General features: G+C 49.4%; 1 protein-coding gene across 7 annotated transcripts in view; it reads left to right on the top strand.

The window, feature by feature from the left end:
• Positions 1–9,860, top strand: part of CGNL1 (cingulin like 1) — a 29,378-nt gene extending 19,518 nt beyond the window's left edge. For 5 of the 7 annotated variants that reach the window (XM_058156004.1, XM_058156000.1, XM_058155998.1 and 2 more), the window contains 9 exons: positions 1,194–1,346; positions 1,899–2,069; positions 3,398–3,559; positions 4,259–4,348; positions 5,169–5,252; positions 5,824–5,948; positions 6,566–6,674; positions 6,750–6,937; positions 7,348–9,860. In XM_058156004.1, coding sequence (XP_058011987.1) covers positions 1,194–1,346; positions 1,899–2,069; positions 3,398–3,559; positions 4,259–4,348; positions 5,169–5,252; positions 5,824–5,948; positions 6,566–6,674; positions 6,750–6,937; positions 7,348–7,501 — 1,236 coding nt within the window. In that variant the 3' untranslated portion in view covers positions 7,502–9,860. Of the gene's footprint in view, positions 1–1,193; positions 1,347–1,898; positions 2,070–3,397; positions 3,560–4,226; positions 4,349–5,168; positions 5,253–5,823; positions 5,949–6,565; positions 6,675–6,749; positions 6,938–7,347 lie in introns of those variants that run through there. The other 2 variants (XM_058156003.1, XR_009151999.1) reach the window with 2 other exon arrangements.
• The last annotated feature ends 6,060 nt before the right edge of the window (positions 9,861–15,920 follow it).

Here is a 15,920-nt window from a genome sequence, read left to right as displayed (position 1 = left end):
AAGCTATGCCACAGTTGTTTAAACAAGTACTCTTTCGGTGTTCCTCTTAATAGTCTAAACAATGCAGTGTTGTTTTTTCCCCTCTCCAGCGATGCTTCTTTTCAATCCACAACTCCCAGCAACAAAATGTCACTCGTTAATCCACAAAACCAATTCCTTTGTCTTCCTCTATTTAATCCTTTTGTTAGCAAAAGATGCTTTCTCTCAGTTTTCTTCTCCTTTTAATATTTATTTTTTCTTCCAAAACCAATTTTAAGTCCAGATGGAATGTTAGTTCTTTTAGGGCTTTTGTCTTATAAATCCTCTTTGCTGTTTCTTTCCTCTCACTTTAAGTTTCTGCGTGCCAATTAGCCGCTAACTTCAAGCTGGAAAATCTCTTGAGCTTTAAAAGTTTTTTTTTCTTCTTACCTGCGAGTTGGCCAATCACTTGCCCAGTAACAATACTCTGTTCTAATCTTCACTCCTGCTCAATCTTCTTGTGTGGCGTCCTAATGGCTGCTTTTCCTTGTCATTGGGTCGAAGCCTGGGTGCCTGTGCTGCAGGGAATTTGCAACTTGCAACTGCCAGCCGGTGCCTTCTTTCTTCGCTGTCCCTCCAGGACAGCTATGGTCCATTAAGAACCCCCAAATCGGCCGGAATTTCGACGATCTTCCCGGAGCTCCCAAGGTTTGCGTTGTCTCGTTGCGATGCTGGCCATGCCTCCATTGATGTGCTGGGATTTTTTATGATGCATGTGGAACGCCTGGGCCCATTTACTCATTTTTCCCCCCACCATTGTTATTTCTACAAATAAGGCAGTGAACATCTCCGACACACTTTGTGCTCCTATTTTCCCCACAGCAGCAACCTTTCCCCTGGGCTGAGGGGGAGGGACTGACTCAAAGTCACCCAGTCGGGTTCCATGCCTAAGGTGGGACTCGAACTCACAGTCTCTGGCCTAATGCCTTAACCACTAGACTGCACCATCTCTGCAGGTAGCATTTCACAGCCTCCAGATGCCTGAAGGGGTCTCACCTGTGCTGAAGGCACTGGTGGGGACAGATTTGTGCCCTGGTTTAGTGGGGAAAGCCCCCGGATCTAGCCTGGAACCTGCAGTTACAGTGAGCCTATGGTGGTGTTCTCCCCTGGCCACTGAAGTTCTCTGGGGCCTCGGTGGCCTCGGCTCACGCAGCCACGTCTCCCTCCCTCCACAGAGGAACATCAGTCGGCTGAGCCAGGAGCAGCAGCGGCTGATAGGCTGCCTGGAAGACGAATCTTCCCAAAAAGATCAGCTACAGAAGACGAAGCGTGAACTGGAGAATGAGCAGCGGCAGCTGGACAGAACTGTTGAAACCCTGCAGAAGGAGGTAAATTGCCCATCTGGCCAGAGAGTTTGGGGCTTCTGGGTGAGATTAGAATCCCTACATTTCAACTGTTTCCGAGGAGGCTTACTCGGCACACAAAAATACCTGGCAACCAGATCTCAAGAGAGGCAGCATCTTCTGGTTTTCAAATAATGGTCAGCCAGAGTCACTGCAGGAATGCCTGGAAATCCCTTACAGATATTTGCAAAACACAAATGGCAGAGGGAGCTCTCTTGCTCTTCAGGTGCAGCATTTCAGCAGCAAAAAAGCTTTCCATTGGATCCACGTCCTCCCCCATGAAGGTCTATAGAGCCTGAGTGGGAAGAGCAAAGCCATGACCCAAATATGGTTGTTACTTTTAATTAGGACATTGGCAAGCCTTGCTTGCCAGTTCAGTCCAACCTAGGAGGAATAGAGTCTTCCAGTGGGGCTTGGGGCACCTGCCTTTGCCTCGTAGACGTGGGAGTCCACCTGGGCAGTTGAGATGTTGCAGCTGCCCTTCCCTCCTTGGAAATCTTTTATCCTCCCCCATATCACTGGTTTTCTCTTGGGTAGATGGCGGAAATCATTAAAGTGTCCCTGGAATCAACCCAGCAACTCCAGAAGCAACTTGATGAGTACAAAGAGAAGAACCAGCAGCAGTTGGTAGATTCACAGCAGCAGCTGCAGGACAAAACTCTGGAGCTAGAAAAGGCCTACCAGACAATCCTCAAAATGCAAGAGCAGGTATTGATCTCTGACCTCTTAGTATTTGTAAACCTACCTTCCTTCCTCCAATCAAACTTCAATTGGACCATGTAACCAAAAGCATCAATTAAACTCCACCCAATCTAGAAATGACTGAAACAAAACACCCAGCAGAAACTAGTTGTGGCAAAAATAGATGGGTTCTCTTGACAAATAGCTAATAATATCCAAGTGAGGCTGACTCCCAGTTGTGTTGTTACAACATCAGCAAGCATTCCTCGCCCCCCTTGGCCTCCTGAGGGGACACCTCAACCCCAATACCTGGCTCAAGGTACCAGCGAAAACCATGCCAGGGCTTGTAAGCCTAAGGTCCAGCTGTTCTTGCTAGGGGTTAGCCCAGCCAAGGCCGAGGGGAGTCTGACTGGGAAAGGTCCTTGTCTGACTTGTACTCCGAGTGACAAGCAAAGCAAGCTGAAAAAAGAATGGAACAAGCCAGAAGGAGTTATAGGCTGGCTATTAAAATAAACAGCTCTTAAGAAATGTCAGTTGAAAAAGGAAACATCAGGAAACAGATTATACAAAGCAAATAAAGTTGCCATTTCTTAGGAAGCTTTGTCTTCCCTTTAGCCATCAGCTGGGTGAGGGGCCAAGGAAGTCCTGACTCCCCTGCACCCAGCCTAGCAGCCTTGTGTTTCATGGCTGCCCCCTTGTGGCTGGAAAAAGACTGTGCTCTCCTAAAGTTCAGTATTCACAAGTGAACTTGTGCTCTGAGGAATGGGCTGAGATCCCTGGCCCAGTAGTCTGTCCTCAGGATGGCGACCAACTGCCCACGGAAGACCCCCAGTCTTCCAGCTGTTGCCCTGCAGAGGTAGCCATGCTGGCATCCTGGCTAAGAGCCCTTCATCCCCAGGATTGCCGTGGATGGGTTGACCCGTTTTTTAAACCAGCACCGCATTTCGGTCTGCAAGCAGGTGCAGGCTTTCTGGAGGTGAACTGGAATGTGATCTGGACAGATCCACCCACAAAAAGGGGCGGTTTACCTGGTGTTTCTATGGGAGATGATTGCAGAATCCCTCAAAGCCTTTCACGCTGTGAGCGTGAAATGTTTCCATTCATCACTTGCTTCTCTTTCAGGAAATGGGTTGTAGTTAAAGAAGATTAGGGCTAACAAGCCAGAATTAAATGTTGGCTTCCTATCACACCTGTGGACCTTCCCAGACTTGAGTCTAGCTGAGATGAAAGAAATGTAGGATCTGGGTTTACAAAATGCAGAAATAGTTCCTTGCCTCTAAATCTATCTGTCCACACCAGATGTCTACAGAGCATATAGGTGAGAGGTTAAAGGGACACATTTCTTTGACTTTCAGGTACGTTTTATGGAGGAAGAATTACAGGGTCACAAAAAAGCCCAAAAAGAAGCCCTCACCAAGACTCGGCTTCTAGAAGACACAGTGAAGAACTTGGAATATGAACTGGAAACTAAAAGCCACTTGAAAGAAGATCGGGCCAGACAGGCCAAGATACTGGAGGTAGAAAGGAACCGTATTTGGGGAGGAGAAATTAATCATCTCTTGCTGTATAAAGATACCCATCCATTCCACCTGCAAAATCCTGAAGGGCATCTGAGGCCTCTTCTCCCGAGTAGCTTATTCCTCTGCCTCATGCAGCATCCCTTGATCTGTGAGCGCCCGTTTGTTCTGGACCACCCCTGGATCCTGCTTCAGAGGGGGCAGGACTTGCACAGGATGCCTAGCTGGTGTGGCTGGGGGTTGCAAGGCGGGTCCTTATCTTGCAAGACCCTTGAAGTAAAACACACTAAACTGCCCCCCCCCCGTGTGCTTTGAGTCAACCGAGGCATCCCCCTCTCTGCCTGCAGCTGGCACAAAAAGGAGCCCAAGTGCTCACGATGTGTTCACCTGTGGAAGATGTAGTTTCCCACGGCCCTTTAGGTCAGGGGACTCTAGTGAGAGGCAACCCGAAATGGGGCTGTTGAGAAGCCTTCCAGAGAAAGGTCCTTCAGGTGGCGAGAGTTTCCCTCTGGAGCTCCCTGCCAGAGAAGGCCTCTTCCCAATGGGTGCCAGGCTGCAAAGTCTCCCTGGAGAGCCCTCAGGTCGCTGAGCAACTGCTCCTCTTCTCTCCCTTCTTCCGTTCGGCCGGGTCACATTTCAAGGGGTTCTTGTGTTGTGCATGTCACAGATTTTGCAGTGGGGCGATGTTCTCCTCCTCAGGACAAGATATCCCAGCTGGAGTTGTTGCTTGAAGAAGAACGGAGCAATTGCGATATCCTGTCTGGAAGGATCAGCAGGGGCAGGGAGCAGGTAGGCCTTTGCTTAGCTCAGGCGGCGGTCGCAAGATTGGGGAAGGAGCAGAAGCCCTGGCTGGGCCTGCTCTGCTACCAGCAACTGCCTCAGGAGCAGCTCTGGGAAGCAGGCTTGGCCCTCCACATAATCAGGGCCTTCGCGCACGCGCACACACCCAGCAGCCAGCCCAGGTGGATTCCTGCAGGTGGTCCGGCCCCTGCAGTGATCCGACCCCTTTCCACGGCAGCCTGTTTGAGACCAGCAGGGACCTTCTCTTCCTGGCAAGGTCTGGCAGAAGCTCCTTTGGAGGCTGGAAATACATAAACCTCAGCTGACTGCTTCAATTAGGCAAAATACATGTTTCTTTCCAAGGCTCAGGAACTCCCCATTTCCTACACATGGGACAAAGCCTGACTTGTCCTTGGTCAGGGCTTGGATGCAGGGATTCCCGAGACTATTTCAGGTCTACTAAACATTCATAACAGCAGAATAATAGCTCTGTTATTGGTCATTATCACTGTTGATTAAGCGGCTAACCAGCCAGGAACAAGGAGTGCAGCCCACCCGGCCCCTGTGCCCAGCCCAGCTTTTCTCAGTAGCCTGGAGGGAACAAAGCACAAGGCTCCTTGGATCTCACATAACTGCAGGTGTTACCACAGGTGCAGCCTGGTTTAGAGTGCCTCTCTTGCCTTTGCACATGCATTCTTACCACCTGGGTTCTTAGCCAGTACTGCTGGTAGGTATGTTTCTTCCCTGGTCTGACTGACTGTTCACTTACTGTGACTATTTTTCTCTCTCTCCTCTCCTCTCTTCCCTCCCCTTTCCACTTCCCCTGCAGATTGAACAAATGAGGAGTGAACTCCTTCAGGAAAGGACAGCCAGGCAAGAACTGGAGGGCGACAAGACCGCCCTGGAAAGGCAGGTCAGGAGGCCATATGATCTTTGCTTTGCTCTGCTTTGGGACTGCAACCCCACCGCCATCCCCAGCCCTGAGCCTCAGCCAGCGCCTCTGTGTCCACGGCCAGCTTTCTCCTGAGTCCCTTGCCCTGGACCCCAGCCCCTTTGGCTACCCAGAGTCCAGCACATTGAGGCTTTTCCTGAGGTTTGTGCCCAGGTGGGCTGCCTGCACCCACAAGCTCCCCTTCCTCTTTCAAGCCTTAAGATTCCCTTTGGCTTTCCCGAAGACGAATCTCTTGGCACCAACCTGTCAAGCAGGCAGCGCTTAATGATCCCTGCAACGTCCTGAAGCTGCTCAGGCACCCACTGCCCAATGGAGCTGGCCTGGGTGCTGCCTCTCCTCCCTTCTGGGTAGCAGCTTCTGCTCCATGCTAGATTGGAAAAGCAACTCTTCTGCCCTCCATCCATTTCTCATGCACTAGTTATAACTTGGGGCAGGGGTCCTTCCTGAATCTCCTGCTTGGGGCTGGCCAGTTTTCTGGCCTCCTTGGCTGCCAGGTGCTCCCGCTGACGGATCGGGGCGATTCCTCCTCCAGAACAAGGAGCTGAGAGGCCAGATACTCCACCTGGAAAGTTCTCACAGGCCCAGCAAGGAAGGCCTCCTGGCCCAGATGGAAGGCCACCTCTTGGCACTGGAAGAGCAGCTGGAGAGTGAGGAGAGGTATGAGGAGGCCCCTCCCAAAGTCCCCCCCTCCTGGCGCTCTTCTGCCCCCCCAAGCTTGTGGCTTTGCTCTGTGGGTCCTGTGGGTCAAGCCTGACTCTGGGGGGCTTCCAGGATTCTTGGAGTTGCCATCTGGCCCACAGACAGAAGACCAATCCTGAGATTTCCTTGTGTCCTCCTGCCTAGGAAACAGTTTGATTAGCCACACAGAGTTTTAGGAATGGGCCAATTAAATAAAACTAAGTTAAATTGGAAAAATAAGCAGCAGTGCTCTGCAGGGAGACAGATTTGAAGTGGAAAAGGCCATTTGGAGGGCCTGTAGCTGCCCCCATCAGCCTCTCCTTCAGCGGCAGCCTAGGCGAGGAGGCAGCCGTGCAAGCGAGAAGGTGTGGAAACATGAGCCCCACCCCCACCTTCTCTGCAGCGCCCTTCCCTTCCCATCTGGCCCAGCCCGCTTGGCTGCAATCCCCCAACCACTGCTGAGGTCCCTGTGTCTGGCAGACAGAAGAGAGCGGGCAACAGTTTGGGGGAGGCCGGGATAATGAGAGCAGGGAAGCTCCTGGGGAGCCAGAGGGGTCTTCATTTGGTGCCCCCCTCCCCTTCTCCCTGGTTCCTAGGGACCGAGCTCACCTCCAGTTGACCAACCGCCGATTGGAGAGGACTGTGAAGGAGCTCCTGATGCAGGTGGATGATGAGCACCTCTCCTTGACTGACCAGAAGGACCAGGTAAGCAGGGAAGGGCCCCGGGGACACATCCTGTGGCACATTAGGGGCTCCTAAGGAGCCTCCGTCTGATTCCAGGAGGGCCCTCTCCTCGCTCCACAGCTCAGCCTGCGCCTGAAGGCCATGAAGCGGCAAGTGGAAGAAGCAGAGGAAGAAATAGACAGGCTGGAGAATACCAAGAAGAAGCTTCAGAGGGACCTGGAAGACCAAGTGGACCTCAACGACCAGCTGCAAGGACAGCTGACCACCATCCGACAGGACCTCAGGTGGGAAAGGGGGCTTGGGCAGCCTCAAGAGCTGCCAATTTCCCTGGTGCCCCAGCTCATGCACGGGCAGGGGCCCCTGCTCCCTTCTTCCTCTTCCTCTTCTAAAGAGGATGGTGTTGCATTGGCAGAGAGCCTTCCCTGAGCCCCTCAGCTGGTCTTCCTGCTGCTCAGCCTGGATTCTCCCAACACACAGAGCAGTTTGCTCTTAAATGTCCAGAAATGGGACTGTGCTGCCAGGATCGTCTTCTTCCGTAGGAGAAAATACACTTGCTCCAAACCAGGTGTGCTCTGCAGGTCCTTGAAAGACTCGGCTCTCTTTGGCTGCACCCACCATTTCTTTATCCGCTTTGCCACCCATGACCCAGAAGGTTGCAGGCTGTTTCTCAGTAGGTGAACCTTTCCTTCCGCAGACGCCAGAAGTCTTCCAATCAGCTGCTGAGCGACTTTGACTTTGAGGATGACAACTTCAGCACTGATGGGGAGAGCCTTTTCGATGCCCCCCTGGGGTTGAAGTCCTTCAAGCACAGTGACGGCAAAGCCAAGGAGGATGCCAGCCAGCCTTAATGGCCGAGAGTCAAGGTCCGCGGAATCAAGGCGCCTCCAGCTGCAGGAATCAGAGCATCATATGACCGTGACTCCTTTTTCTGAAATGTGCCATGTTTAGATTTGTTTCAGAAATAAACTTTTGTGAACAAAAAGGAGCTGGCCTTCCAGTTCCTTCCACGGATTCAGGGATACTTCTAGCGCCTGGCCGACCCTAGACTGCTTCCAACCCGAGGTCTTCTCCTTGGAAGCTGTTTCAAACCGAGGGGAGGAAGGGTGTCACTTTCTTACTAGAGCAGAGGAAGGAATATACAAAGCAGGAGATAAGGATGTATGTATTTTTGAATCAAGAGTTTTTGCAACTCTTGCAACAGTTTTGTATAGTTTCTATAGCGCATATCAATAGTGCAGGAATCTATATTAAGTGTCATATCATCCATAAGCTTTAAAACCCTATTGCAGTAAACTCCATTTGTTCAGCAAACATGTTTATGGGTGAAGGAGAACAGCGTGACCTTGGGCAGATGGAAAAAGCAGGACATTCTGCCACACCAGGAGCCATTTCGACTCAGAAAAACTGTTCCTCGTCTCAACTTCCTTGCTCTGACTTTCCGGGATCAAATCAATGGGGAGACTGTTGACACTTTAGAAAAGAGACTTTTGCCCTGATCTGAGCAGCCTCAGGTGCAGAGAAGCAGGGCTGAAGTGGCCTGCTAGAGTCAAGACCGCCATTGGGTTCAGAGCTGAAACAGCTGCTTTGCTCTTCCCGGATTGTGGTATCTGCTCCTCTGGTGGGTTATAGCATATCAGAAAAGGCACTTATGTTTTCTTGCCTTCTGGTTTTAATTGTAGCTACCTGTAAGCGGCATCTGAGTGCACTGGAAGCACTTACAAGTATTTGTAAAAGTTTTCATTGTAATCTGCATTTTTATCTTTTTACCAAGTCTTTCCTCTGTTAGGACAATCTTCAATGTGGAAATAATAGTATTAGCAGCCCCATGCAATTGTTCTCTTCTGCAACTTTGTTAAAGTATTCGGTTCAAAACTGGTTATCATCAAATGTTTTTTTCAGAGTCAGCACTGAGAATATTAAATTCCAACATAAATGCAAATCCTGGAAGCTGCACAAATAAGTCTCATAATGGAAGAATGCAGTCACCTGAAAGAAAATATTGCTCCTAAAAATCTTTGGCATCTGGACTTTGTGGGTTGGTGAGTAGAACCTTAAGTAAGGTCTGCTTTGACCCCACGACGTGCTTTGGGCATGAGGTCCAATGACTTCCATTGGAAACACCAAGAACTGCCTTCACCTCCCACCCACAAATTCCTAGTGCCCCATAGTGGGAGCAGAGATCATAGATGAAGGGAACAGGAGGAGGGAAAGCCAGGGTTTTGATTTGGGCTTCATGAACATGTCTACATGTGTGCCTCAGATGCAGAGACAGAACATCCTCATGTCCAGTTGACCTGTTCACGGAAGGAGGGCAGCTGGTCTTGGTGGCAGTTGACTGCTGACTCTGGTGGCCACGGTGTCTTGCTCGGATGCATCAAGTCTTTGTGTTGCTCTGAGAATTGAAAAAAGCGAAGTTCTGCTAGCTTGCTGAGGTCAGCCTGAGCCAAGAAGAGGCAGCTTTTTGCTTGGCAGAAGACCCCCTGACAGCCCCTGGTTCAGCCACCGCCGTCTCAGATGGGGCAAGAGAACCCTTGGGGAAGAGGAGGAGAAGGCAGGGGCAGCGGTCAATTGAGCACCTTCTGTTCCTATGGGGAAGGGGGCTTGTTTCAGATTTACAGAATTCTATTACTGGGAGCCACAAAGGATCTTGAAACAAGATAGTGCTATTTTTTGTTCCAGCAGTTCTTCATGAATGAGATCATGAAGTAATTTGTCCAAATTGTTTGGATAACTTTAGAGCTTGTCTCCTGCTAATAGGAATATATTTGCTCTGAGATGTACTTGATTTTCAGCAGATTTTCAACAGATGTATTCTTAGAAGGTTTGTAGCTAATCTGAATGAGCTGCATTTTTCTTTACTTGTCAATAGCTTTTAAAAACAAGGAAGAAATGATCTGGAAATGTGCTGTGTTGACAATCAGTTCAAACTCTTGTATTTTTCTTCTGATATTAAGATGCCAACTTTATTTTAATACTACTCTTTAGAACTCTCTTTTTGGATCATGACTGAGCAAGCTGAAGACAAAAATCCATTGGAAACAAATTCACTTTTAATTTCAAGGGCTTTTACTGGAAAAACTTCTAGTATAAATTTGAGACTGAGACTGTAAATAATTTGGTGAAAAACCAAGGAATTTTTGCAGCTACCTCCAGACATGCTAAACCATAAAACTCTAGTTATTTTGAAATAAACGGTAAATCTTTCTACCTTGGTGTCATAGTGTGCAATTCTCTGTGTGGAACATTAATGCATAAAGTTCCAAAAGTGCCCCATTATTCCCACCAATTAGCTTGAGTTGGAAAAAAAGCAAATAATCCTCAGATGTTTCCTGTTTCCATTTATTAGTAGGTTTCCCATCCGGTTAGGGCTTGTGTAGATGTCCCAGAAATTTTGCTGCTGATCTCAGGAAGGGGAGGGGGGAATCGGGGCCACTTGCTCTATGAGTCCCTTCCAGGGGTGCAATGCTCCCGATCTGGTAACGATGGCAGCGGGTGGTTCAGACAACTGGTAGCAAAAATCCCTGCCCCACCCCCCAGCTGAGCCACACGATCATCACAGGGTTTGGGTTTTTTTTTACTTTTAAAAGCATTTTTTCTTTGGCAGAAAAATGCTTTTAAAAGTTAAAAAAAACCCTCTGATGATCATGCGGCTCAGCTGGGATTGTCAGAACCCTTTAAAAGTATTTTTTCTACAACCTTTTTGGCCAAAGAGGTTGTAGTAAAAATTATTTAAAAGGTTCTGGCGATCAGGCAACTCAGCTGGGATCATCAGAACCCTTTAAAAGCTTTTTTTCTCTGGCAATCCCAGCTGAGTTATCTGGTCATCACAGGCTTTTAAAAGCATTTTTTTACAAACTTTTACAACCTCTTTACTTTTACTTTAAAAGTAAAAGAAAAAAGTTAGCCTCGCCCACCCAGTCATATTACACCCCCCACGAAGCCACACCCACAGAACTGGTAGTAACAAATTTTACATTTCACCCCTGGTCCCTTCCCTCGGGAGGAGGGCAAGAGAAAAACTGCTTGTGCCCAGCTCAGTAGCCAATCAGCTTCCTCTCTACATCCCCCACAGACTGTATTTAAAGTTGTCTGCTCCAACGGAACAGAACAGAACAGAATTTATTGGCCAAATGTGATTGGACACACAAGGAATTTATTTTGGTGCATATGCTCTCAGTGTACATAAAAGAAAAAGAAAAAAAAATACCTTCATCAAAGGTACAACATTTACAACACAAATGATGGTCATAGGCTGCAATTTAACTCTTAATGATAGCAACAAAAAGTTACAGTTATACAGTCATAAGTGGAAAGAGATTGGTGATAAAAAAAAACGATGAGAAGATTAATAGTAGTGTGGATTTAGTAAATAGTTTGTAGTTTGAACAACAGAGAGGCAAATGGAGGTTCCTTCTGTAACTTTCCCCAACTCTAAGCCTCTCCCCAAACAACTCAGCAGATCTTAAGTGGAGGCTTCTCTAGCGCTGTATGAGATGGGCAGATGATAAAATTAAAACCTGTTAGGAACCGTAGCTCAGATCAACATTCTGCACATTTCCAAAGCATTGGTGTGTGTTCCCATGTATGGATCTCATTAAAAGATGGGTTATGCATCATACTACAGAACTTAAATCACAAAATTATTCCTCCTACTAAAATAATTTGATTCCTGTTAGTGAGTTACTGAGTCACTTAACCTCAGCCTAAACATTTTCTCCACGCTGGCCTACTTCCATAGTTTTGAGTACATCATTCATAAAGTTCTAAAGTGATGGTGTCAATCTCTCATTCACAAGCACAAGGCTAAAATAACAGTGTTCCATGCACCTTTGGCATTGAGTCATGCCGGCCACATGACCACGGAGACGTCTTCAGACAGCGCTGGCTCTTCGGCTTTGTAACGATGGGCACCACTCCCTAGAGTTGGGAACAACTAGCACATATGTGCGAGGGGGACCTTTATCGTTACCTAGTCAGCTGTCAATAGGTTCCAAGCAAAGATAAACAGGACATCAGCTCTGATAGCAGAGGCCTTTGTGCCTACCAGCAGTGGGTCTTTCAAGATAATGGGCTGGTGGGAAACCTCATAGCAGGAACAGAAGGGTAGGATGACAATCCAAATAGGGGCTCTTGAACAGAAATCTTAGCTAGATGGTTAAGGAATATCTCTTAATTTTCATGCACTTCAGTATTTAATCACCTCTGTGGAGTCCACCTCTGAGCTTGGTGCTTTGCTTGCAGATGTTTCATTACCTGACGAGGTAACTTCATCAGTGCAGGGGAAGGTGGGGATGTTCCCTAGTTGGGTAACAAAAGGTCAGCAGGTAAACCATCAAGCCAGGAGAGCAGCGTTCAGTCTGGAGCTACAGAGTCTCTTCTATGAACTCCTTCATTCACACCACCACATCTTTTTGGGTGAAGCCAAGAATTAGAAGGTCAGAGTCTCTCCAGCCTTTGAATAATTGAAAGATCAGGATATGAGTCTATAAACAAAACAAATACTTGCAATATCAGATCCGTGGGGAGGCCATTATGCAGCCCTAATTAGTGTCAGGGCTACATATATGATTGAAGGCAGCCTCAATTAAAGTCAGATTGGCTAAATTATTATAGGCTTTGACAGAGCTTAAGTACTTATTAAGTAGGCTAAGCATTGTAAGTAAAACTAGAAGTACACAAAGAGAATACACAACGCCTGCCAAGTCTCCTAACTTACCCCAAGTCTAATGGCCAATAGGATGACCCAATGTGAAGAATTGACCACTCCCAAGATGGGTACCTCAAGTTCCAGGTCCACACGGTCCCTTTGGGGTGAGAAGGGAGCTTTTTCTCTGCTACCTTCAGCCCAAAGCGAAGGCTGCTTCTGGGCTGCTCCTTGGCCCTGAGGCAGGCCAGTCCCACATAGTACCAGGGTGCATATACGAAGAATAGATGATGCCTGCTGTGTAAACAACACAATTCACCATTATTTTAATTTTTATAGCTTTGTTTGCCAAAGCGGATTGGGTTTGATTATTGGGATTGTCTGCGCATTCCTGAGGGCTCAAGAGTGCCCTTGTGGGATGTGCAGAGAAGCCACGTGGGACCATCAAGGTCCCGATCCAAGATACCAAAACAAACAAAAGCAAGGGAGGGAAGAGCCGATTCCAACTTTGATTTTGGAGGAGATGCGCTGATTCAGCGGCCGATGCATCACGACTCCCGGGGCCTGGATTAGGGCCCACTGGGCAAGCGCTGCTTCTCAGATTTCTTCTTGTTCCTCTACAGGAAAGCCTTTGGGTGGATAGGCATGAGAGAATAAAGCCATTCAATGGCTGGAGCCTGTGATTGGCAGCCACTTAAGGCTGCTGCTCACTGATAACTGTGTCCTTGGGTGCGTCACATTTGTGTCATTCTGGCTTTATTGCTCAACTGACATTGTAAGGGCGAATTCTAACCCTGATGTGGCAACCTTGTTATTGCCTTTTGCTAGAGGCCACCGGCAGGTTTTTCCTGTCAGCTGCCATGTGCGATGAGCCCCTTTGTTTGAGGAAATGTTGACTTTGACTAAGAAAAGGCTACAGAAGCCTATTGTAATCACGACTAAAAAGTAGTATCTAAATCTAAAACAACTGGAAGAATAACTCATTTATCTGATACTGGATACCTGGACTTTCTGACCGCTACCCAACACCGCAGGGAGACGGAACCATTACGTTGGTACCGTCCCAGGCGCCTGATGGACCCAGAGAGGTTCCGGACGGAGCTTGGGCCACTTCCTGAGGATCTGGCTCACGGCACGGCAGAGGAACTGGCTGCAGCCTGGGAACGGGCTGCGGCCGGGGCTTTAGACCGTGTCGTGCCTTTGCGGCCTCTGACCCGGCGTAGGTCCCAACCGGCTCCTTGGTTCTCCGAGGAGCTGAGGGGGATGAAACGCCGGAGAAGACGCCTAGAGAGTTCCTGGAGGTCCAGCCGTTCAGAGGCTGATCGGACACTAGTTAGATCCTATACTAGGACCTACCTAGTGGCACTGAGGGAAGCGAGGCGTTGCTACGCCTCCTCCCTCATTGCGTCGGCAGATACCCCCCCAGCTGCCCTGTTCCGGGTGCCCCGCCCCCTCCTTCACCAGGGGGAGCGGGATGACCCGTTGCAGGGACGTGCTGAGGAGTTTAACGGTTATCTATACGATAAAATCGTTCAGCTGAAGGACGGTCTGGACCAAGATTGCAGCGATTCGGACGAGACGCCTGAGGCGGTCTTGGTGATGTTGTATGGGATGAGTTTGACCCTGTGACTCCGAGGACATGGACAGGTTGCTGGGTAGATTGAATGCCACCACATGTTTATTGGACCCGTGCCCTCCTGGCTGGTGCTGGCCACTCAGGAGGTGACACGAGGCTGGCTCCAGGGGATTACGAGTGCTTCCTTGTTGGAGGAGTCTTTCCGGCCGCCTTGAAAGAGGCGGTGGTGAGGCCCTCCTCAAGAAGCCTTCCTGGACCCGCTGTTTTAGGTAATTATCGTCCAGTCTCCAACCCGCTCGCGAAGGTTGTAGAGAGTATGGTGGCATATCAGTTCCCCTTCACCTGGAGGAAACTGTCTATCTGGACCTGCTCCAGTCCGCTTCCGCCCGGTTACAGCACTGAGACGGCTTTGGTCGCGTTGGTGGATGATCTCTGGAGGGCCAGGGATAGGGGTTATTCCTCTGCCCTGGTCCTATTAGACCTCTCAGCGGCTTTTGATACCATCGACCATGGTATCCTGCTGCGCCGGTTGGGGGATTGGGAGTGGAGGCACCGCTTATCGGTGGTTCTCCTCCTATCTCTCCGACCGTCGCAGACGGTGTTGACGGGCAGAGGTCACCCCGCGGCGCCTCACTTGTGGGGTGCCGCAGGGCCGATTCTCTCGCCTTCTGTTCAACATCTATATGAAGCCGCTGGGTGAGATCATCAGTGGCTTCGTGTGAGGTACCAGCTGTACGCTGATGACACCCAGCTGTACTTTTCCACACCGGCCACCCCAATGAAGCCGTCAAGTGCTGTCCCGTGTCTGGAGGCCGACGGGTCTGGATGGGGAGGAACAGGCTCAAGCTCAATCCTCCAAGACGGAGTGGCTGTGGATGCCGGCATCCCGCACAGCCAGCTGAGTCCGCGGCTGACTGTCGGGAGCGAGTCATTGGCCCCGATGGAGAGGGTGCGCAATTTGGGCGTTCTCCTGGATGAACGGCTGTCTTTGAAGACCACTTGACGGCCGCCTCCAGGAGAGCTTTCCACCAGGTTCGCCTGGTGCGCCAATTGCGCCTTTCTAGACCGGGATGCCTTGTGCACAGTCACTCACGCCCTTGTGACGCCTCGCCTGACTACTGCAACGCTCTCTACATGGGGCTTCCCTTGAGGGGCATCCGGAGGCTACAGTTAGTCCAGAATGCAGCGGCGCGGGTGATTGAGGGAGCCCCTCGTGGCTCCCGAGTGACACCTATCCTGCGCCGGCTGCACTGGCTACCTGTGGCCTTCCGGGTGCGCTTCAAGGTGTTGGTGAATGTCTTTAAAGCGCTCCATGGCATAGGGCCGGGATACTTACGGGACCGCCTGCTGCTACCGAATACCTCTCACCGACCCGTGCGCTCTCACAGAGAGGGGCTCCTCAGGGTGCCATCGGCGCGACAGTGTCGTCTGGCGACACCCAGGGGAAGGGCCTTCTCTGTGGGGGCTCCCGCCCTCTGGAACGAACTCCCCCCAGGACTTCGTCAACTTCCGGACCTCCGAACCTTTCGCCGCGAGCTTAAAACCTATTTATTCATCTGCGCTGGACTGGGGTAGTGTTTTAATGTGTTTTAATGGGTTTTAATGGGTTTTTAGTTCCAAATTTTAATTCTGGCCAATTTTAATAAGTTTTTTAATTGTATTTTTAATCTGTATTTATAGTATTGTATTTTTATTTGGCTGTGAACCGCCCTGAGTCCTTCGGGAGAAGGGCGGTATACAAATGTAAATAATAAATAAATAAATAAATAAATAAATACTGGGAGAATAAAATCTATATTTAGGTTAAAGTGAGGGGTCTTTGGTGCTCACTAAGCTTGTTTTCTAGGTTACCTACCCAAACTAGGTAATGTCACCAGGGCTACTCAGGAGTGCAATTTGCCCTCAGTTTAGGCCTTGCCTGGCAGGGGTGCTGGGTTCTGGAACAAGCAGCCTAAGGCATTTTGGAAACGGACACTCAACATTTGCCTTGAAATGATGTCTCCACTTTTCCCTCGGAGCCCAAAGTTTGGCTTTGGAATAGCCCAAC

Source organism: Ahaetulla prasina, chromosome 13, assembly GCF_028640845.1.
Source record: "Ahaetulla prasina isolate Xishuangbanna chromosome 13, ASM2864084v1, whole genome shotgun sequence".
Taxonomy (NCBI): domain Eukaryota; kingdom Metazoa; phylum Chordata; class Lepidosauria; order Squamata; family Colubridae; genus Ahaetulla; species Ahaetulla prasina.
This window is presented reverse-complemented; position numbering and strand designations above follow the sequence as displayed.